This window comes from Pelobates fuscus, chromosome 9, assembly GCF_036172605.1.
Source record: "Pelobates fuscus isolate aPelFus1 chromosome 9, aPelFus1.pri, whole genome shotgun sequence".
Lineage (NCBI taxonomy): Eukaryota > Metazoa > Chordata > Amphibia > Anura > Pelobatidae > Pelobates > Pelobates fuscus.
In genome coordinates this window covers 72135368-72160131 of record NC_086325.1, presented here as the reverse complement: position 1 = coordinate 72160131, position 24764 = coordinate 72135368, and the positions used below count along the sequence as shown (strand labels likewise).

Here is a 24764-nt window from a genome sequence, read left to right as displayed (position 1 = left end):
CCACTGGACCCCAGGGAATCCCCCCAGCTCTCACACAGGTAAGGAGGCTGGGGGGATTAAATTAAAAAAAAAAAAAAAAAAACGTGTGTGTGTGTTTAGTGAGTGTGTGTTAGTGAGTGTGTTAGTTAGTGAGTGTGTGTGTTAGTGAGTGTGTTAGTGAGAGTGGTAGTGAGAGTGGTAGTGAGTGTGTTAGTGAGAGTGGTAGTGAGTGTGTTAGTGAGTGTGTTAGTGAGTGTGTTAATGTGAGTGTGTTAGTGTTAGTGAGTGTGTTAGTGAGTGTGTTAGTGAGTGTGTTAGTGAGTGTGTTAGTGTTAGTTTGTGTGTGTGTGTGTTAGTGAGTGAGTGAGTGTGTTAGTGAGTGAGTGTGTGTTAGTGAGTGTGTTAGTTAGTGAGTGTGTGTGTTAGTGAGTGTGTGTGTTAGTGAGTGTGTTAGTGAGAGTGGTAGTGAGAGTGGTAGTGAGTGAGTGTGTTAGTGAGTGTGTTAATGTGAGTGTGTTAATGTGAGTGTGTTAATGTGAGTGTGTTAGTGTTAGTGAGTGTGTGTGTGTTAGTGAGTGTGTTAATGTGAGTGTGTTAATGTGAGTGTGTTAATGTGAGTGTGTTAATGTGAGTGTGTTAATGTGAGTGTGTTAATGTGAGTGTGTTAATGTGAGTGTGTTAGTGTTAGTGAGTGTGTTAGTGAGTGTGTTAATGTGAGTGTGTTAATGTGAGTGTGTTAATGTGAGTGTGTTAATGTGAGTGTGTTAATGTGAGTGTGTTAATGTGAGTGTGTTAATGTGAGTGTGTTAATGTGAGTGTGTTAATGTGAGTGTGTTAGTGTTAGTGAGTGTGTTAGTGAGTGTGTTAGTGAGAGTGTGAGTGAGTGTGTTAGTGAGTGTGTTAGTGAGTGTGTTAGTGAGTGTGTTAGTGAGTGTGTTAGTGAGTGTGTTAGTGAGAGTGTGAGTGAGAGTGTGAGTGAGTGTGTTAGTGAGAGTGTGAGTGAGTGTGTTAGTGAGAGTGTGAGTGAGTGTGTTAGTGAGAGTGTGAGTGAGTGTGTTAGTGTTAGTGAGTGTGTTAGTGAGTGTGTTAGTGTGTGTGTTAGTGTGTGTGTTAGTGAGTGTGTTAGTGAGTGTGTTAGTGAGTGTGTTAGTGAGTGTGTTAGTGAGTGTGTTAGTGAGTGTGTTAGTTTGTGTTAGTTTGTGTGTGTGTTAGTGAGTGAGTGAGTGAGTGTTAGTGAGTGAGTGTGTGTTAGTGTTAGTGTGTGTGTCTGTTACTGAGTATGTTTGTGTGCGTCTGTCACTGAGTGTGTGTCTGTCAGTAAATGTGTGCGTCTGTTCATGAGAGTGTGTGTGTGTGTGTGTCTAAAGCACTTACCTTTCTCCAGCGCCGGGCTCCCTTGGCGCTGGGGATCTCTCCGTCCCGATCCGCCTCTCAGCTCCGAATGCACATGCGTGGCAAGAGCCACGCGCGCATTCAAACCGCCCATATAGGAAAGCATTACTCAATGCTTTCCTATGGACGTTCAGCGTCTTCTCACTGTGATTTTCACAGTGAGAATCGCAGAAAATCCTCTAGCGCCTGTCAATGAGACAGCCACTAGAGATGGATTAACCCTCAGTGAAACATAGCAGTTTCTCTGAAACTGCTGTTTTCAGCTGCAGGGTTAAAACTAGAGAGACCTGGCACCCAGACCACTTCATTGAGCTGATTTGATCTGGGTGTCTGTAGTGGTCCTTTAAGTGTATGTGTTTATGCATGCACTGGCGTACATACCGCGGTCGCACGGGTCGCAGCCCTGCGACCAGGTGCCCGCCCGCCATGTGTTGCGGCCCCTGCCCGCGCAGAGTAAGCGGGGGGGGGCCCACAGATCAGTTTTCGCACCGGGGCCCCATGGGTTGTGTGTACGCCACTGGGGGAGAAAGTGGTCACTATAGGGTTCAGGAATACATGGTTCAGGAATACATGCCCTGACCCTATAGTGTTCCTTTAAGTTTGCAAATACAAGAAAAAGTGAAATGGTAATAGATGTATATGCTCTACATCAACATTAGTCAATTTGCACCTTTGTAACCATTTGGTGAACTTTAATTTTTTTTTTTTTTTTTTAAAGGTTATGTGACCTGCACACATTTGAACAAGTGATAATTTGGAACTTGGTTATCTAAAGTAAGAAAAATCGCACAAGTGTTATTGGTTGTATTTCATCTCACTTTCTCCCAATAAAGTGGAGACATAGATGCACGCACACACACCTGAATGCAACCTCCTACCACTAATAACCTCACAGGTCTAGCCAAAACATAGCTGATCTACACTGGTGGGAGGATGAACACCTTCCTAGGTATTTTGTGGCAAATAATGATAATCTACAGTTGTAATAAAGGTTTAATCATATTTAAAGTGGTAATGGACTAAAAACGTATTTTATACATTTATTATTTAAAAACAGTTAAAGAGAAAGTGTCTATTCTTTGGTAAATATACACAAAAAAAGTTTTGTATTGTGCGAGCAATCCAAATAATTCAACTCGCAAGTGACATTTCTTGAATAAATAAGATATGTGAAGTGTTTATCTCGTAGGAGACCAAATTTGGCTTCTCACACCGATAATACATGGAGAAAAACTCAGTTTTACATACATTTAGAATGGAAAATCTAGTTAAGGAAGACTGATTCGATACCCACAGTCTAAATATGTGTTGCTCATAAAAAAAAAAAAAAGCTTATAAAAGTTTTTTTTTTAATCGGTTAGACTGTATAAAATGTATAAAACTTCACAAGACCATTACTAGAAGCAATGCAACCAAAATAAGCATGTTTTCCCCCACATATTAAACCTCTTTGGCAAAATATAGCAGACAAGTTGATCCAAGAACTTTGAGGGATATTTACCAAGATGTTCTGAAAAAGGTGACCATCACAGTCTGCCAAATTAACTACCATACTTCATGATACTACCAAACACTTCTACAAATTATTGGACCCTTGTATTTTAAACAAACTCTTATGTGGATTTCTCCTCTGAGAAATGGACAGGACTTTGCTTAAGCTATCTCTTTCCTCTTCTTTGCATCATTTCCTCCTTGTTCCTCTCTGCTCTCTGCCCTTCCCCAAATCATAGGACATGTGCTGCTTGAGATTCACTCCATTTATATATTTAATTTGGATGTGAAGTTTTAATTTGTTTTCTTTGATTTTTCCTGTGCACCCAACCATTCAGCAGCACAATTATCATTTGCATAAGAACCCGAGTTGATCTGATCACAGTCTTATTATTCAGGGCATTCACAAATGGTTTTTATTGGCTTTGGGAATATAACACTAATTCCTGTCTCAAGCAATTATTATCAGGGCTATTGACTAAAGTGAGAATGCAAAGAACATTTCAAATTTAAGACCAGAATAGTTAAACTAAAGAGAATTTTTCAAATTTGGATCAAGTGACATAAAATATGAAATTCGCTTTGAATTCTGACTTTAGTGAATAGCTCTGTATGAGTTACTACACTGTGTGTGAGATTGCCCCCTTATTTGATGGAACATTTGTGATTCACTGTTCTATTTTTCCGTGTAATATTTTCAATTCAACTTAATTGTATTGAAATTAGAAAAAAAAAAGTTAAGATTGAATGGGAAATTGAGGTGGAAAACAAACTGTAGTATTTCAATGGATCACATGTCAGACTAAACTGGTCAGGTGAAAGAAAAGAAAATAAGGGAGATTTAACAAACTGTTGTATTCAGAAAAGTGTCATAACGTTTTAAAAGATGGAACAGTCATCATGGAAACCAACAGGCACATCCCACTGATATGTGCATCACCTCTACAAACACACCACACTGCTTTGATCACATGTTGATGAATTTCCTTTACAGAACCTCAATGAGTACATGCATTTAGTTTAGTTAAGAAAATAGCAACAGATCATTTCACAGCTTAGAGGCATTTAAAAAAAAAAAAAATTATTATAACAAACCTCCCAAAAAACATCAATATATACATAAAGCAGTTACCCAGCGGCTTACAATGTGGCATTTAATAACGTTGGACGAAGCTATAAAATTTGGTTAATTGCCTTCATTTACTTGTTTCTGCTTAAGTTCACTTATTTAAGCCATTTAGTTCTTGGATACATATTGGCTGTAACAAGGTCATATGATCTAGAGTAAGCTGCCAATCAAGTTGGTGCTTTAGTATTTTAAAAAAATAAACCCCACAAAAAAACAACAACAACAATAATAATAGGGGATTAACTTTTTGTTACTCATCTTTGGGATGAGAATAATACATGCAATTTAACTTGAAACAGGAGACATCAAGTAGAATATTCCCTTATAACTGCCACCTTGTTCGTAAAATGGCCATCCTATATGCATCTTTACTAGCATGGAAAATGCACACATACTTGGAATATGTAAACATTTTTTGGTATGCTAATACATATGTTGATTTCAGTGACTGATCAGAGATTGTCTGAGATCTCCTAGCTGTTCCTTAATTTCAGCAATCACCGTTGATGGTTTGGACCCAGGACAACACGCACGCACGCACGCACGCGCACACACACACACACACACACACACACACTTTTAATGCATTATCTACATAATGCATTAGAAGAAGTGTCCCTCTAACTGAATTAATACAAAATCCTATTTAGTGACTATAATAAAAAAAAATCCAAACCAAGCTCTGGTACTGTAAAATGTGCACAAGTTGAATCAATATACCTAATTTCCAACTTTCTTGTCGGTCCACTTTTCTACCCATTATAATTCCAACTCTCCAAAAAACAGCAGATCCTTAAAACACTGGCAGGTTATGAGCTGCTGCGCCTGAGGTTTGAATTCTGCAGCTGCAAATGTGCCAGAACAGGGAGCTTGGCTGCTAGATCTTTTGAATAGAGTAGAGGCCATTCCAGGTTACAATTTCCAATGACTTCCCCCTGAAGAACAGAGACATGATAACTGAATTATAGGATAAACACCAACATGCTCAACTTGCTCTATATCAGCTTTGTTGTTCTTGCTTTTATGTCTTTTTTTGATTTGGATTGCACAATTATAGAATAAATACACAATTACTTTAACTCTCAAAATTGAATTTGTTACTACTCCCTACTACAGTTACATAGCTCATGTAATTCATAGTCACCTAATACTTATTTTCCCCACTATTATCCCCTTTCAATTTAAAAAAAAAAGCATAATCTAATATTTGAGATTTTTGGCTAAAAAAAAAAAAAAAAAAGAAAAAGAAAAAAAAGAAATGAACGTCCCTAGTTCCATTAACTCATTGATTGACTCACTTTGTCAAATAATGCAAGCACATGACATTAAATACCCACATAAATGAAGATTCACAATTCTACACACCTACATTGGGGGAAAAAAAACTAATCGTCCATAGTTCCATCATCCAACGCATTGATTGACTAATTTTGTCTAATTTAAGGATTGAAAATTTAGTAGTCAGATCCTGTGACAAACAATGCAAGCACATGACATTAAACACCCACATAAATCATGCTTCACAATTCTACACACCTACATTGGAAACAAAAACCTAACATGAGTTATACATAGATAATCCAGTAGCAGTGAGGGACACATAGGTGAAAAAGATCAGAGTAGGAGGTGACCTAGTGGACATTATGCTTATTGCCATTGCTGCCTGCTGTCTACATTTATTATGTATTTATGTGATATATGCCTGCATATGTCAAAAAGGCTGTATGAAGTCATAGATACAAACAAGGACATTTTTTCCACATTTGCGTAACAACCTCTTAATCATTAAACAAGATTCAGTCAAACAATTGTTGTTGGATTGCAATAATTATGTCCTGCCCTAAGATTCTATTGTTAACATTCCTCTCTAGAATGTAAGCTTGTTTGAGCAGGGCCATCAACCTCCTCTGTCCCTATGCGTCCAACTCGCCTTGTTGCAAATAGTTGTCTGTTAGTCCACCCATTGTACAGCGCTACAGAATTTGTTGGCACTTTACAAATAATAATAATAATGTAAGTCAGGGCTTGACAAATTTGCTTGGAATCTAAGAGCTGGCCGGTCACCTAAACAGACGCATTCACTGACAGACACACAGAAACACTCAGACAGACAGACTCAGACACACACAAACACTCACTCACAGACACACAGACACTCACTCACAGACACTCACTCACAGACACTCACAAACACTCACAAACACTCACAAACACTCACAAACACTCACAAACACTCACAAACACTCTTGTCAAATTTGTCCACCCAACCTCACTACCTTTCCCTGGGCCCCAGTGTGGTTGCTCTGATCATCTTCCTGCTCCCTTGCGCACTGTTTATTGAGCCGGGCCAGAGTGATGTCATATTCTCACTCCCGGCATCACTGGAGGGCTCACTGTGAGCTGCATGTCTCCGCACTCTATGAGCCACCTGCCACCTCACATCGCAGGTGGCCAGTCACTACGGGGGCTGAATGGGCTCACTAATCCCAGGCAAATTCCCTAGTCGCCACGGTGCCTGGGGTTTATCGAGCACTGAGGTAAGTAGGGGCATAATTATATAGTAGCTGGGAAGTCATACATGTATTGCTGTATCAGATTCTAAACTCACCGTTTCATGAAAACTGTTCCTCTTGAGCCCTGTAGAAAGTTATTTATCTATCTGAATGGTAATGTCTGACGATTCATAGGAAGCTATAAAACATAGGAAGAGACATGGTCATGATAGACTAAGGTTTTCTGTCAGCTTCATTATCACTGAAAGACAGCCTGTTATATATAAGAACGTGAACATATGGTTTTATTTCATCATTGTACCTGGATTTTCTTCGTCACTTGCTTCTTCATCCCAATGGTCCTCTCTGGATAAAAGTGGGTTTTGAGATTCACTAACCGTTCTCATGGGGAAGGAAAATCCATCACCAAGGCTTGGAATAGAAGAAGAGATTTCAGATCAGAAAGGGTGGTTAACAAAGCTGTAAATTTAAATCAGCATACCCATAAAAGCTGTAATATACAGTTACAACATGTAAATGTGATTTTTGTAAAATCGTTAAAATTTGATCATCTCAGCCATGGAGGCGGGGCCAGCTGCGGTGAAGGTGAAAAGGTAAGCAAAACCTCCTTTTCAATGCAATCTGAGGGAGACTAATAAATTAAAAGGGACACTATAGTCACCTGAACAACTTCAGCTTAATGAGGTTGTTCAGGTGAGAACTATAGCTCCCTGCAGCCTCATGTAAACACTGTATTTTCTGAGAAAATACAGTGTTTACATTGAAAGCTAGGAACACCTCCAGTTGCAGTCACTCAGAGTGAACCAGAGGGACTTTGGAGTTGATGGAGGCATAATATGCCTCCATCCACTCAGATCTGCTGTCAGCAGAGCACAGGGCAGCACTGTGCACAGCATCCTATGATTCAGGATCTCCTCCCTCTGCATGTAGACACTGAACTTTCCTCATAGAGCTTCATTAATCAATTCATCTCTATGAGGAGATGCTGATTGGCCAGGGCTGTGTTTGAATCATGCTGGCTCTGCCCCTGATCTGCCTCAGCCAATCCTATGGGGAAGCACTGTGATTGGATCAGGCTACCACATGTCAGCAGACTGCTTGTTTTTCTGAGTCTAACAGCATGCAGATTTACAGATTCAGGCATGAATACAGTAAGATTTTGCTATATTTATGGAGGCATGAGGGGCCCAGGGGGCTAGATGGTGGTGTTAACACTATAGGGTCAGGAATACATGTTTGTGTTCCTGACCCTATAGTGATCCTTTAAAATATTAGTGTATCACTATAGGGTTAGGTTACATGTTTTACAAATGAATTTATAATGGTATACAAAAACATTTAAGAGTGTAATTAGATATTTTATTTCATTAGGGTTTTTTTTCCCACAGCCATAGGCTTATCAAATAACATAGCAGATTAGACACAGTTCTAACAGACACTTACCTTGTGAACACTGGAATGAACCACAATCTCCAATGCTTCCCCAAAACCTGTGTAATGTTCCTCCGGACGCCAAGGTTGAAGCCATTTTTGTCAGGACCAGTCTGAAAAACTGGGACTGCAAACGCTTCTAAATATAGTACAAAAGAAGGAATTTAAATGAACTCTCACGAGCTAAAACATGAGATATTCTGCAGAACCAAATGACTGAATATGTGTAGACATCATACTTCTTCACTTCGAAAAATGACGAGCACTGTAGTTTGGTTAATGTAGTAGTGCTTTTTGCGTGGGCTGTGGACACTCAAAGTATTATAAATAATTGTAAACTTATAATCAAGTAACTGGAGTCACAGTGTTCCCTTATTTATAAACCTTTATCAAGACTTTTACATAAATATTTACTAAAGTAATAATTGGTGGGAATTTGCACTGAATTTAAAATGTAAGGTCCAAGTAGCCAAACAAGAAGCCTAACTGACTAGGACAATTTATTCCAGGTGGGCTACTTTAGCCTTTTTTTAATGTTAAGTTCACTTTGAAATAACTTATGCACCATTCCCTGTAAGAAACAGCACACAGTACAGGGTCCCTAATCTCAGGACAGAGCCAGAACATAAATGCCCTGGTCTGTCTTCCATAAGCTAGAGTAATGTTTGCAAAAAAATGCTGTGATTATGTAGGTGTCTCTATTTTAATTTAGCTTTTCTCATAAATTACATTATAGAATTCCTAGGCAGCGCAAATGACATGGAAAAGTTTAGGTATTATACCCATGACTGTTCCATGATGACATTCAATGCAGAAAATGAGGTACATTGTTGTTTAATAACTTAAAAGCTATGAAATACATGATTTAAATCTAGGATAAATTGTTTAAGTAGGCGATAGTAGTTAAAGTGAACTTGACAGGACAGGTTCATTTTAAAATAGCAAAATACATCACACGCCACATAGAAATTCTAAGATGATGAGAAGATACGACTGCATTAAAAAAAAAAAAAAAAAAACTAAGCTTCTAAACCGACTAAACACAGCACTTTGTATGCAGTGCAACACTGGCATTATGTTAGCAGACATTGTACGTATAAAGCAACTAATTGGGTAATTAAAGGATGAAAATTACTTAGGGGGGTTTGTGCAGCTAGTGTGTGTTGCCAAAACAGCTTCTCATTACAACATTAGCTGCTGAGAGGTTATGGTGCTATGTTTCCAAGGTGTTTTAATAAGGATCAGAGAAAGCGGTGTTTGCTAGTGCTGAAATATCCAGGGCTGAACTGTGGAGCTGGACACTACTTGATCTGAGAACTTCAGAGGAAGGCAGAGCATTGAAATAATTCATCTGCAGAAAGGGTTGCAGATCTATTTATTCTGCAGCCTCCTGCACTGCAGAGAGAGCACAACAGAACAGTAAACCATTTCTAATACTTTGAAGAGCGAAGCATAAAGCATGAAACCGATTCAGAGGAAAGGAATAGGGCTGGGAAGTTCTAGGCTCCCTGAAGCTCACATATTGGTATTTAAAGGAACACTATAGTCACCTAAATTACTTTAGCTAAATAAAGCAGTTCTAGTGTATAGATCATTCCCCTGCAATTTCACTGCTCAATTCACTGCCATTTAGGAGTTAAATCACTTTGTTTCTGTTTATGCAGCCCTAGTCACACCTCCCCTGGCTATGATTGACAGAGCCTGCATGAAAAAAAAACTGGTTTCACTTTCAAACAGATGTAATTTACCTTAAATAATTGTATCTCAATCTGTAAATTGAACTTTAATCACATACAGGAGGCTCTTGCAGGGTCTAGCAAGCTATTAACATAGCAGGGGATAAGAAAATCTTAATTAAACAGAACTTGCAAGAAAGAAAGTCTAAATAGGGCTCTCTTTACAGGAAGTGTTTATGGAAGGCTGTGAAAGTCACATGCAGGGAGGTGTGACTAGGGTTCATAAACAAAGGGATTTAACTCCTAAATGGCAGAGGATTGAGCAGTGAGGCTGCAGGGGCATGTTCTATACACCAAAACTGCTTTATTAAGCTAAAGTTGTTCAGGTGACTATAGTGTCCCTTTAAGGATAGGTTTGAAGCACATAATAAAATAAACGTGCTCATCTTTATATTAAAGTATCTAAGCCAAGATATATTGACTTTCTTAACATGCATGCTAGAAGGTATCCTATTTTTGCACAATACGAATAATATAATTTATTACCTCCTATTCCCAGAAGTACACCTATTTCTGTAGGCAATTGGAAACAGTCAGGTAACGCACTTGTAACATTTTTCCCTTGCCTTTGTGCTTTCCATAGGAAATTGTAAAAAGCAATTGTAACACACAAAACTGCTGAGCCATAGCAGAAAAATATAGTCCACAAGTGATGTATTCTGGATAGTGGTCTTTTTTATAGCATGGACCCAAATGATGCACGTGGTATTCATTTGGAGACCTATTCTTCAGTTTTAAAATAAGCTCAGTTTTCCTTTGTTCATATTCTATGTAAACATAACTATATTTATGTAGAAAAAAATATAACCGTCATTAGACTATATCAGTGTCATAAGGGTCTACATCAACAGTAAACAATATATTATGGTAAGTTACCTAGAGACTGACCAGTATGGTGTGCCTGTTTTAACCACTGGAGACGCACTGAAATAGGATGGGAACCCAATTTTGTATCCTCACCCAGCCGTTAACAAGCTTTGGTTTGGGGTGACTTAAGCTGTAAAATAAACTTCGTCTGAAACGCATTGGAATCAAAATCTGGAAAAACTGAAACACAGATGTTTTGGTTGCTTGAAACAAAGCATGTTTCACGCATGTTTATGGAAGGTTGTGTGCATGTTTGTGAGTAAGATTTACATTAAATAAAATCTTGTAGGCACACGGAGAGAGGGTTACTTACTGAAGTGTGGTTTGTTGTCAAGTCAAAGTAGATTTCATATTTGAATCATCCACACTGAAAACAGTTAAACAGCTAAATTGGAGATTATTTTTCAATGCTATTTTGGCCTCAAATTTTAAATTATTTTGAATTTACACTTAAAGGGACACTATAGTCACCCAGACCACTTCAGCTTAATGAAGTGGTCTGGGTGCCAGGTCACTCTAGGGTTAACCCTGCCTGCTGTAAACATAGCAGTTTCAGAGAAACTGCTATGTTTACATTTGGGGTTAAGCCAGCCTCTAGTGGCTGTCTTCCGGACAGCCACTAGAGACGCATCTGCGACGCTGGAGGTATATTATGCCTCCATCACGCAGAGCGTCCATAGGAAAGCATTGAGAAATGCTTTCCTATGGACACTTTGAATGTGCGTGCGGCACTGCTGCGCATGCGCATTCCACTCTGTTGACGTCAGACAGGGGAGCTGACGTCGGCGGGGGAGGAGAGGTAAGAGAGCCCGGCGGTGGAATAAGGTGAGTAACTGAAGGGTTTTTTAACCCTTTCAGCACCACGGGGGGGGGGACCCTGAGGGTGGGGGCACCCTCAGGGTACTATAGTGTCAGGAAAACCGATTTGTTTTCCTGACACTATAGTGATCCTTTAAGTAAGGAACCTTATGATCACTCTCTCATAAAGATTGAATTTCATCTAAGTACACAAGTTAAACAACAACTTACCCAGGGTGGTTCTGTTCATACCAACCAGCCAGCAATGATAGCCAAAGAGGAACATAAGGCTTATGAAAAACATGAGCGATACGAAGAGCAAAAAAAGGACATGGAATTTGGCTCGTCCATTGGATAATTCATCCTGTGGCAAAGAGGAGAAGAAGAAGAAAAAAAAACACAACAACAACTCATCAACGTTGCTAAAAAGTTTAGTTTTCTTTTTTTTTTTTTTTTAAACCGGAATATTAAAAGAAGTAAGGAAAAAGCAATCCAGGGGAGCATTTACAAAGGGAAAATCTGGTGTAAAGTTGTACAAGTGCTGCAATCAGGTTGGTCAATTCATTAGTTTCCAAGTTGATTATATCCCTCTTAACAATGTTGCTGCACAAATTGCTCATGATACAAAAACTCATTGTAAATAAATGTACGATTTAGTTTTTCACTGCTTTAATCTATTAGTATAAAAGTGTATTGATCGCCATTAATGTATCATCATGTATAATCACATAGCTTGGAAAATGCTGGAAGGAGAGGAGCATTGTTCTGTAATGGGCTATAAACGTCAATGTCTTGGACATGCTTGCTACACAAATGTTCTAAAAGGTTTTAGAAAACATTCCACAGACTGGAAGAATTTGAAAGTTCAAAAACTTTTAGGCTAAAGGGACACTTCAGGAACCAGGACAACATCAATCCATATTAATGCTAAACTAAATTGTGCAGCAAAACCTAAATATTCAGATTCTCTTTGAAATTCCAACAAAATAAGAACCACTAAATGCAGCTCCAAATACCACAGTGTTCAGAGTCATCTAATGCAGCCTAAAGTGGTCAGCTGTCCCAAAAACGATCTGCTAATGGCTGCCAGCAGCTGTGTCTTCTGCCTCTGAAGATTATTTTTTTTTGATTTTGCATCTATACCAGTGATCTCAAACTCTGGTCCCAGATGTTGATGGCATACAACTCCCAGAATTCTGTGAATGCAACAAATGTCTAGAGGAGCATGGGGATTGCAGTTTAGCAACATCTGCAGTTGGATTTGGAGATGACTGGTCTAGAGTGTCACATCCTGCTCTTTACAGAGCTTTTTAACCATTGTTTAAACTGTGCTAGTTTCTGCCACTCATCTGCCCTCCTGTGAAGTTGACTGCAATACAGGTAGCAGGCAGGACTCACATGCAACAGGTAGGTTGAGCACTGCTCTACCCAGCTTGTTAAAAAGCAAATAAAACTAAACTCTACAAATAAACTGACATAATGCAGTTTCTTGCCAAGTGACACTCTTCATATTTCAGATGCCACTGTGGACGGATTGTGCCCTACTGCAATTCTTTCACATATTTTTTTCTTCTTAAATAACTAGTATAGATTAGTACGATACATTTACTGATAAGATGCATGTGGATGCCAAAGCAGCACTGAGTGTGATTTCAATTTCAATGTCATGTGTAGCTATTCAGAAAGCGTAAGTGCAGTTTTTGAGATGTAGGAACCGCGTGCAATGTGGATGTTGTGTGTGAGATTCATGTGATTTCAGAGTTCTATGTGTGAAGTGAGGAGGCTGATGGATTCCACTGGAGTGACTGATGGGTGAAAGCTTGTGATGCAGGTACTAGTTGGGTGGATGATAGGTACCGTGTGGGTGCTGTCTGTGAGGGGAATACCATTTTGGTGAATAACCAGTGCATTGAGATATGGGTGCCAGAAGAGTGACCTGTGGCTGCATTGTGTTATGTGGATACAATAAGAAATATGAATGGCTATTGTCAGTGATGTGAACCCTATGAACGTTTATGTAAGTTCATTGGTTGATGGATGCGATATAAGTAATGGATGCGGTATAACGTAGTGCTGTGCTGTGTGCACGGACAGAAACAAAAGTTATTTATCTCCTAAATGGCAGAGAATTGAGCAGTGACACTGCAGAGGCATGATCTATACACTAAAACTGCTTCATTAAGCTAATGTTATTTGGTGACAACACTGTCCTTTTAATTGCTCAGCATAGACACAAGTCAATATAAGCACCCACATAAACGATTTTTAAACTTAAGTGCTTTTTATGTGAATGCATTGTTAGTAATACTCCCATACCTCACTGATCTGCTAAAATTGGCAGGCAGCATCATGGGAGAGAGCCTACAATGATCTCTATGGATATATTCTTTATTTATTCTTAATGTATTACACATATAATGCAGGCGGGGGGGGGGGGGGGGGGGTTGGGGGGAGGGGGGGAGGGTAACACAATGCTGAAATTAAATACTTACTGTCCAATAGAGTAGGAAGTATTTGAAGACAGTAGAAGCAATGTACAGGCAATACAGCATTGAATATGCCAAGAACAGGAGGAAGAACTTGTAGTTTGAATATCCAATACAATTGTTCACCCTGGGAGAGTAATGGTTTCAATTAAAACTCATTAGAATCTAATAATGTTTTTGTGAAAAAAATGAATGGTATATTGCGCTGAACAAAACTGAAGACCAATATGACACATATACGTGTAAGAAACCAAAAAAAAGTAATGTTTTCATAAAAAACAAACACTCACAGCACACACACAAACTGTAAAAACAAATCGTAGTCGTAATTAAGATCAGCCTTCTCCCAAGTAAACACAGAGAAAGAACACATAATAAGAAACAAAAATGAAAGTAATAGTGTATTTTAAAAATAATAATCATAAAAAAAAAAAAAACTAGCAAAAAAAACAAACAAACAAAAAAACGCATATTGGCAGGACTGTGTACCCAACCAACAATCACATTATTTTTTTCCCCATACTCTGAATTTAATTTAGTTTTATTTCTTTCAATACTTTAATGTTCAGATTATACTTATGAAATGCATGTAGTCAGAAAAATATGGTGGTCCAGGCACTCCTTCAATTTAAGCAGTTTTATTGGCCACGAACAGACATTGCAACGTTTTGGCCCATAGCGGGGCCTTTGTCCAACTTTGTGGGCCAAAATGCTGCAATGTCTGTTGATGTCCAATAAAGCTGCTTAAATTGAAGGAGTGCCTGAACCACCATTTTCTTCTGACTGCATAATATTGAGGGATTGCCAGCCCTTGTTGAAGAGCACCCTATTAGTGTTTATAAGAGTGTGGCTTCCTTTTCTACTGTGAATTATGAAATGCAGAAATGCTTGTGTCACTAATAAATATGTTATAAGAATCCAGAGGCCTGGACTGAATGGGTAAGGAAATATAAATAATGTAGTCCGTAATAAATTATATGATTACCTGTTATTCTAATGGTCTTATAATAGATTGTTGACAGGATGCCCCCCTTCACTACCCTGATAGATTCACTTTCCAATTATGTGTCATGGGCATAAGGTTATACTAGCTTTTATTTTACCCTCAAGTGTTAGACAAATGCCAGTGAATATTACGCTCTGCACTTACCATGGACAATGATGATCCATCTTTAGGATACACCTGTGACAAGAAACAAAGTATTCACCATGATTTTGCTAAAGGTTAAGCAGAAACAAATGCAGTTATATCTCCACGCATAGCCCCTTTGATATCTGACAAAGTGATTTGTCAAACTGGTTATTTGCAGGAATCTGTAACAATTCAACAGTGTTTACACAAACTGCTAATGGCTAATGTTAGAATATCAGAGATAGACAGTACTTGTAGGCAATGTATAAAAAAATAAAAAATATCAGTACATGAAAATTGTCAACATGACTTCCCTAACAAAGTAACCTTTTATGATTTCAACAGGTAAAAGAAAAAAACAATACGGGCTTATAGTTTGTTAATCATTAAATTCCAATTTTTCATGCTAAACGAGAGCAGACTTTTCACTGGGAGAGAGAACACACATCAGTTAAACATGGGAGGATTCATTGCGTGGCATGCCTGTTACACGCAAAGTACAGAGCATTACACAAGCAAGTCAAGGTGATTACATACATGCCACAAACGGAGCAGTGGTGGCAACGATCAGGTTTCACTACTTGGCATCTGTCACAGAAACGTACAGCTGTAAAACAAATGACAGAGACAGGATTAGCACAGAATTGCCAAGGGTTCATGGAGTGACATATGTTTAATAGTACTATAGGGAATGTGGTCTATTAGAACTGATTGTTAATATGGAAATCTTTCTGGTTCTTACACATGCAGGTTAGTTTTAAAAACGTTAGAGGCATCTATGATGGAAGTTACCAATGTGATTAAAATAAGAGTAAAGTTGGCAAAAAAAAACATTTTTTATTTTTTACTAATTCTAGTATTTCCACCTGACAGCTGCTACATTTACAGCCAGCTAGCTTTCTTTTTTATTAATAATTTGGGTCCAAAACATTGCCATATCCACACTGTTGTAACAAAGAACTTTCTGTTATTTATGTTGTGGGTTGCTGGCCCAGGATTTATTTTTTTCTGTAGCTGGTTGGCCAAATATCTATAGAAATGGTTAACTGGATTAGACTTACAACATAACTAGTAAAAATCTGTATGTTGCAGAGAATTTGTGTCATCAGGGGAGTTTGGGAGATAAGATTTAATGCTTCTGAACTAAGCTCTGACCAAACAAGTAAGTTATGTAGCCAGTCATGATGCTCACTTGACCTTCTGAGCTTTTTCCATCAGCAATGCTTTATAGTCGTGGCAAAGGTTTCTGGGAGATGTAGCTCAACAGTCATCATTGTACAGTAGAACTCTATATGACCTACAACTCTCAAAAAACCTAAACCTACATTGATGTTACCAGTCTGAACTGCAAATGGTATGTTTCCCCAAGTAATAGAAAAGTAAAAAAGAAAAATGTCTGAACACTCCTGAATAAGCAACTACACAAAGGATGCACTATTGAGTGTCTGTTGTATTTCAATGAGAATATTATAATGTGGTCTTAATTAATTAAACACGGGACTAGGATGGAGGCAGAACACAATTGCAAACAATAAACTCATTTTTCAATACCCACTTCTGAATAGAAAGTTTTTACTCCACTGGTTTATAGTACAGAGTTCCTCAAATAGCTAACCGCACGTCCTCTACCAAAATACTGATCCGGATCAAGGAATAGCATACACAGCTGGGGGATTTAAAAGTACCATCAGCTGGGGGGTTTAAAAGTACCTTGCAACCTTTTTATCCTCTGAGAATGAAACTCCGAACTCATCAAACCAAAGTTATTAAGGTAACACAAGGTAATGCTTCCCTTGAAACCTAAATCACGCAACCTTCTTTATTTGGGCTTTGCTTTATCCTACCTTTTAAAATAGATAAGATCAGCGTTCATTTACTTCAAAGAAACGTTAAACCTTGCTCTCTTGTTACATTGAATTACTCGCAGAGTATTTACTTGCTCATGTATCCATTTAGCAGTGATATCTCCATGAACAGTAATCCTCAAGCCGTCCAAATGTCTTACCAGTCCATCTTGAATTTACTGAATACCTGGCTTCTTATGGTTTAAATAAAATAAAAAAAAACCTGAACCATTGTAAAACCTTAGCTGCCTACATTGACATCTATTTTGTTGCTTTGTTCCAATTAGCTGTGCAAACACAGGTGTCCTTAAAACTTTCATAGATACTTTTCAACACTGTAATTTGGACTACTTGTTTTAATTTTGCTTAATTACGATTTTTTTTTTCAAACTCAAAACAATGTCACCTTTACCTTAAATGTGTTACATGTTTCACCTTTTCCCACTCTGATCATCTTGACAAGGCTTGTTCTATTGTTCAGGGAGTATCTACCGGTATTTCAAGTTTTAGACAGTGTGTCCCTGTACAAGCCTACAGTATTATTCAATGCATATTTTTAGACAGAGAAAAAACCAATATATTCATCACCAAAGGACATGTTTATACAAACGAACTGAAGTTATAATGCAAAGCTATAATAGAATAATTAGTACTTTGTTGCACTTTTCTACCTATTCTGCCACGCTACCATTGCTTCATTTTTATCCTTTTCTCTAATGTCTGTTCCCATTCAGCTACCTTATCATCTAACCACTGCTTGCGGTTTATTTCTTCAAACATAACGTAATACCACTCTTAATTACCCCATAAAAAATACTAACAATATTTAATAAGTGACTGACAGGAGGGAGAGCGATGTGCAGTCGCTCCCCTTCTGCTGGTGACTCATAGATTGCAACCCCAGGAAGCTGCCTAGTTCACCTACTGGTAGTGCCGGACTAGTACAGAATGTACCAATATTTGTACAATGACTGTCACCTGGGCACTGCTGTGTGGGGACAAACTGAGCACAGTGATAGAGTTCGAAACTTTATTAAAACATAATGCAAAAAAAAAAAGACAAATAATTGTTTTTGTGTATTTATTTGCTGCAGTTAGTATACAGGTATTTAATTTTTTTAGAAGTAAATAAAACAATGGCTATGTTTGCAAGTAGTAGAATTTAGTGGACATCAAGCTATATGTATAGCTTTGGTCATACTTCAGTGATTACTAGGTTTGGAACACCAGAAAATTCAGAACTACATTTCACACAATGCTTAGCCAGTTTTATAACTAAATAAGCATCATGGAAAACGTGCTTCGCTACAGCTTGCATGCCAATGTAAGCCATCAATGTCCTACCCCAATGGTTCCCAAACTTTTTAGGTTCAAGGTGCCCTTCATATTTCAGTATTTTTCCAAGGCACCCCAAGTCAAAATTTCTAGGTTGCAGATCTGTACAGCGCTGTGGCATTTACTGGCGCTATAGTGTAATGTACAGTGTTGGTGTTTGGAGGGGTGCTTGTATATAGTTATTGTGTTTTAATAAAGGGTGTGTTTGTGTGTAATGTTTGCGTTTGATTGCACGGGTGTGTCTGAATGTAATGTTCACTTTTAAATGCGGATGTACAGTTGTGTGAAGTATTTGTGTTTGAGTGAAGGGGTGTGTTTGTATATATTATTTTAATTTTTTGTTTGAATGCAGTGGTGTGTGTATGTAATATTTGAGTAAGATTGCACGAGTGTGCCTGTATTTTGTGATTTTTTTTTTTTAAATATCTCCAGTCACCCTCCTGCCAGTTTACCTTATGTGCCAGGAGAGTGGCTTGGAGTCCTGCTGCTGGTGGGAGTGAAGGGTCTGGAGCTCTTAGTGCTCCTCTCCCGCTGCCTCCCTGCAGGATGCTGGGAGGAAGTGACAGGCTGTAATTTCCTTCCACCCGGCCGACATTACAGGGGTCCGATCCTGGTCTTAAAGGACCGTGGCACCTGACCGGGCCCCTGTTGAGCAGTAATGTTTCACCCGTGCTATAATCATAGCACCGCAGAAACATTCCGCAGCACCCCAGTGTCCACATCGCAGTGCCCCAGGGCGCTGCGGCACACAGTTTGGGAACCGCTGTCCTACCCTATTCTAGGAAACCATGCAGCTAGCAGGTTTATCCTCCAACGAGAATATTTCATAAAGTCCACCTGTTGCTGGAGGGTCCATGCACACTAACCATGGCTGAATTTTAATATGCCAATGGCAAGTGGAAATATTGAGCCTTGTTGTAAAAATAATATTAAAGTATTTAAAACATCAAGGGTTTGACATTTTGAAAGAATACCTTGGAGTTTACATGTTCTCAACTCCCAGGTTAAAGGACCACTATAGTGCCAGGAAAACATACTCGTTTTCCTGGCTCTATAGGGTCTCTAAGTTCCCCCCACCCTCAGGGCCCACCTCCCGACGGGCTCTAGTGGGTGGAAGGGATTAAATTTACCTATTTTTCCAGCGCCGGGCGGGGGACTCTCCTCCTCCTTGTCATCGGCTGAATGCACATGCGTGGCACGAGCGCATTCAGTCAGTCCATAGGAAAGCATTCTCAATGCTTTCCTATGGACGCTGGCATCTTCTCACTGTGAAAATCACAGTGAGAAGCGCGGAAGCGCATCTAGCGGCTGTCAATGAGACAGCCATTAGAGGCTGGATTAACCCAAATGTAAACATAACAGTTTCTCTGAAACTGCTATGTTTACAGCAGGCAGGGTTAATCCTAGATGGACCTGGCACCCAGACCACTTCATTAAGCTGAAGTGGTCTGGGTGCCTATAGTGTTCCTTTAATGGTTTTCATTTTATTGACCTCGGTAGGGATAATAGTTGATCTTGTCCCGAATCAAACCTGCAAATGAGATACTGCATCTGGACTTCTGACTGTGGTTATATTTCTCTTGCTTAAAACAATTCTGTGAAGGTTGCGAGGGACTGTAAAGACTGTAGTAGGATCTGGGAAAGGAAACATTTCCTCCAAGACCCATAAATGGAAAGTGATATACTGACCTCCACTCCCAGTCCTGGTGTAAACTGGCAATTTCCTTGCAAACTCCGCCAGTATTTGCTTCTGAGCGTCTGGATTTTCCTCATTATCATATCGCTCCTTTTCTGCGTAGGACAGCAAAAACTGAAACCACAATTACATATAGAGTCACAAACAACCACCAAGCCTGAATTGGATCAGGGCCCCGCTGAATCACAGAGCAGCACATAATATAAGAAATACTCTCACTGCTCATACCTTTCTATGCTTTACAGGGTGAAGACTGATTTGAAAAACAAAAATAGACTTTTAAATTGGTTTGATTTAGAAAGCGTCTTCAACTCTCCTAAAGTCCCAGGTTGGCTATTTTAAGCCAAAACTTTGCAATTTACTTTTCAGTTTACTACAGTTTGGGGTTTACTTTAGAAGTGTTAGAACTTGGCTTTAATTGGTTTATAGGGGAACCGTCATTTCCTAGGGTTTGTATTAATATGTTTACTTATCCCTGTATTTAACATATATGTACTTGTGAGGTGTGAAAAATAAAATTAAATGTAGAAATCCACATTCTTGATCCTGTAACTGGGCTCTTCCATGTTAGCTCCCTGCCAATCATTGTTATAAGTGCCGTCAGCATAGACAAAGGAGAAATTACATAATGGTTCTAATTTTCTCTTCATTTGCAATGTTTGTCCTTTCGTTGCCCTGTCTGAACTGGGTTACGATGTCATCTGAAAATGTTTTAATATAAATTTTAAAAGAAAACCGAACATGTCACAAGTTATAGGTGAATTTCAGTGTTTTATTAAATGTTGTCAAAGTGACAATCCCCCCACATTGTGAGTATTACATAGAGATAAACTCTTTATGACATATTCACATTGACTTTGTTGGAATTTCACTTAATTTCTAATACATTCAAAAGAGATCATTAAAAAAAAAAAAAAAAAAAATTAGGTACTTTGATGTATTTTTCCTCCACTTGACAAAAGGCAGAGCTATCACCATCAAAGTTGTATTCCCCCGTAGTGACGGTAGTGGGAAATGGACATTGTCTCGCTGCCATAAGACAATATCTATGGAGTTTCCGGTTATCTTGTAGGACACAGACATCAGTGTTGCACGAAAGTAGAGCACTGATGGGGGCTCCTGGAGGATAAAGAGCCTGTAGCTGAAGAAAGGAGATGTTGGCACTCGCAGGGGCACCATTATACATTTATACCTCACCTATGCTGCACCCCCGGGCAACCACAAACCATGCACCTTTGTAATCAATGGAGATCCTTGCAAAATATGCAAAGAACCCAAAAGGTGTCAGAGCTTTAAGTCTACAGAATGTTCTTTCACAAAACTGTTTTGGGCATGACGCCATCATGGAACTATCATATACTTTGAGACACAACTCTATCTTTCACAAAAGGCTTCTTACCTTTTTACTTGGTTGCTTTGGGGGAGTAAAAACTGCTTTCCAGTATGTCCAAAAAAAGATCAGAAAAACAGCATGGAAAATGATAAGGTATGTAACTATGGAAAGAAAGAAAAAAACAAACAAAAAAACACAAAAATCAAGATAATTAACAACACACTAGTCTAAAACAAGCAATGACAACTTTATTGGCAAATGTGCCAAATAAATATTCCAATGTCTTTCCTTCACAGAGTGCCTACTAGCTCCTATACCGGTTTACCCTGTGAGCAGCACATGACTAGAATATGAAATCTTTAAAACATCCAGACTGTAAATAAAAATTGTAAAATGTTGTGTCTTTGTAGCTTTACCATTCAGGTTTACAAGAAGGGCCAAATTTGCATCCCATGTATGCCTAGCTCCCAAAGACAACAAGTACCCATAAATTACCAATCTTACAAAAATGTATTTTGTGTTATGGCATAAGCACTCTGTATTTAAACACTGATGGCATATGGTCAAAAGTAGACCATAAATGAGTGATCACGGGCCATACATTATGTAGTCTACAGAGGAACTAGTTCATCAGACTGCATTTTTACCTGAGAATCTCTGACTATTCCTTTAGAGGCAGAGACCTGTTTTCTCTCCATATCAGTATAATCAATTTATTTAGTAAAAAAAAAAAAAATAAGTAAAAAGACAGCAATACAGACACACCTGATGATGTCACTGGTTGAACCACTGCCCGTTTTCAAGACTGAAAGCAGACACGATTCGTTTGGGGGAGAAAACTGTTTGTATTTTGAAAAATTAGCCAAGCTGATATCCAAGCGTCTTACAAATAACATTGCCTTTGAAAATGAATCTGGTTGTCCTACATTTAACACACACATGAATAAAAAAATAATAATAAATATATATATATATTTAGTACATATAGCAATCACTTACCTTTTTCCAATGGGTATGTTACAGTTACTGTGGAGGAAAATAGAAAGAGTGCATTACAAAATAACGCCTATCAGATTCAATTTACTGAAACCAAAATTATTTATTTCTATTTGCATTGCCTGTTTCAACCATTCTGTCTACATTATTTATCCCCCTAAAGATACTCACTCAGAGCACTTCATCTCCTTTAACTGGTGTAGGTGTAGTGTCCCTGTCCCCTTAACCATGCAATCTAAAACATTGCAGTTTTAGAGAATGCTTACATTGCAGGGTTACGACTGCCACTAGTGGCGGTCTCCCAGACAGCCACTAGAGGTGCTTGCTGCAGTTTCACTCAGTTTAACTCCGTGAAACGACGCTGGACATCATCATGCTGTGCACGAGGACATCCAGCATCTTCCAAATCCCCATGGGAAAGCAGTTTTGTATTCCTAACACTATAGTGTTCCTTTAAGAACACTTCTGTCAAAGTGAGAACTGCATACAGCCCTTTAAATTACTGTGGATGAATCCGGTCCTTGTGATGTGTAAGTGACTGCTGCGGTTTTATACTTGCAGCATGTGAGGGATCCCTTTCATGGTGCAATTATAAAGTGCAGAGCGCTGATGCCAGCAAGGCTCCTGCTATTAGCTTCTGTTAGTTCCACTGATCTAAAGTTCGGCCATGCTGTGCTTGGCTAATGTCACTTTAGTTTCATCAGCAGAAGACGAGGTGACAGGTATCCCCAAGAGAAGTTATCAAACCATTTGCAGACAGTTTGACTACTTTTCCTTAGAGGTAGTCACGGCACTTTAGGCACCATAACTACTACACCAGGTTGTAGTGGTTCCAGTGTTTGGAGTGCTCCCTTAACCGCTGTTGTAGGAACCTCAAATGATAGGATGAACACAATAAAATGTGTCATCCGGCAGAGTTCTAGGCCTAAAGCAACCTTGATATTCTTTTTTGTAGCTCTGTCAAATATTTATCCCCAAACGTGACTGTGTATAACATAGGCTCAGACATGTCAAAGAACAAAAGCCCACTTTCAATCATCAAGATTCACAAATACAACTTGTTCCCTTCTTTGTTTCCCCATTTTTATAAAACATTCCCATAATACTCCCTGAGATCCTGTTAATTAATGCAGAGTGTTTATTTCTCCTATTAAATATGCCCATACAATCAGAAATTTGCCATCTACTCATTGAATTGTATACTTTGTCTCTTTAACCCATTTCTGACCACTCATGCGGTTTCTGCGTATCTGTCAAGTTGCCTCTATAAACTACTAATTTAAACGGAGAACATAAGTGTAAAACACACACCCGCACGCCCGCCCGCCCCTAGATACAAACACACACACTACACTCCCCTATACATACACATTGGCTCCCAATGGATACTCCAATGTACAGTAAATCGTTGTATAATGAACATAATTGTGAATACACCTGTGCCAAATTGAGTTTTGCATTCCGCTTTCTTGTTCTTGCATGCAAGTGTATATTATATGTTTTACTCTTAATTACTAATATTACAAGGGGTGTTAAGTTAAAGGCAAACAATTCTAAAATTCAAAAGCCCTTACACTCTAAAAGGAAGAAATACACAAATCACACTGAGCAAAAGTATACATGACAGCAGTAAAACCCCAGACTCCAGAGATACATAAAAAAAAAAAAAAACACCTCCCCCCCCCCAAAAAAATACATAACAATAAGTACAAATTAAAATAAATCTATAAAAATAAAATGTATTAAAAGCAGGGGGAGGATCAACCATTACTGTTTTGTTATCTGTGGAGGAAAATAAATCCTGAAATGCGGATGTTAAATCAGAGCCCAGCAGGAAATACCAGCTTTCCCAATGACATGTAATCAAACATGTAAACAAGTCCCCAAGCCAGCAGTATTAACACAACTAACAGCTGATACAATGTATCAACACAGACGAAATATACAATAACATACAAGATATCCACAGACAGACACTCACACAATGAAAGCACAGACAAAGCAGCCACACACTGACACCATGACAGCTTACCAAGGCACAGCTCCCACACGTAGGCATAGTAAGACCACAGCACCACCAGGGCGATAATGAGCACGGGCACCCAGGACAGCACTCTCTGGCAGCACCTCAGACCCCTGGACAGTGCCATCCTGCAGCCAGTATGCATCCTGCGTCTCCGAGCTCCACTACTCTTGGCTGAGAGTCGGCACTCGATTACCCTAGGCTCCCCCATTGAATAGATACGCATGCGTCTCGGCGCGCTTTATTCTGCAGCGACCCCTACTGCTGGATATGCGACACTACACTGCTCCATGCCTCAGTGTACCTATTTCTAGTCCTGTCTTATCTTATTCTAGATCAGATATTTTAATTACACAGACCTGGTAAGATAAGCCTCATGTATCAATAGTGTAAAAATTAAAATAAAATCTCATTCATATTGTAAACCTTTTGCCTCACTTATGTGTCTTTATCCGTCTTTTGTGGTTTCTTCCCTACTTCTTTACCTCTTATCCCCCTTTGAATATATTACCTCCTTTAGTGTACCTTTAGCCCCTCTTGTGTCTCTTACCCCTATGTCTGTTACCCCATTTGTGTCTCTTAC

General features: G+C 38.9%; 1 protein-coding gene across 1 annotated transcript; it reads right to left on the bottom strand.

Moving 5' to 3' along the window:
- Nucleotides 1-4535: 4535 nt before the first annotated feature.
- ZDHHC15 (zinc finger DHHC-type palmitoyltransferase 15) lies at nucleotides 4536-24336 on the bottom strand. The gene is made up of 12 exons (XM_063432066.1): nucleotides 24191-24336; nucleotides 22162-22188; nucleotides 21229-21323; nucleotides 19823-19943; nucleotides 15492-15561; nucleotides 14973-15005; nucleotides 13829-13949; nucleotides 11568-11700; nucleotides 7948-8074; nucleotides 6806-6915; nucleotides 6600-6682; nucleotides 4536-4926 (listed from the first exon to the last, which is right to left on the bottom strand). Exons 1-11 carry the CDS (start codon nucleotides 24324-24326, stop codon nucleotides 6639-6641), a joined length of 1017 nt encoding a protein of 338 aa, XP_063288136.1. The 5' UTR covers nucleotides 24327-24336; the 3' UTR covers nucleotides 4536-4926; nucleotides 6600-6638.
- Nucleotides 24337-24764: the final 428 nt, after the last annotated feature.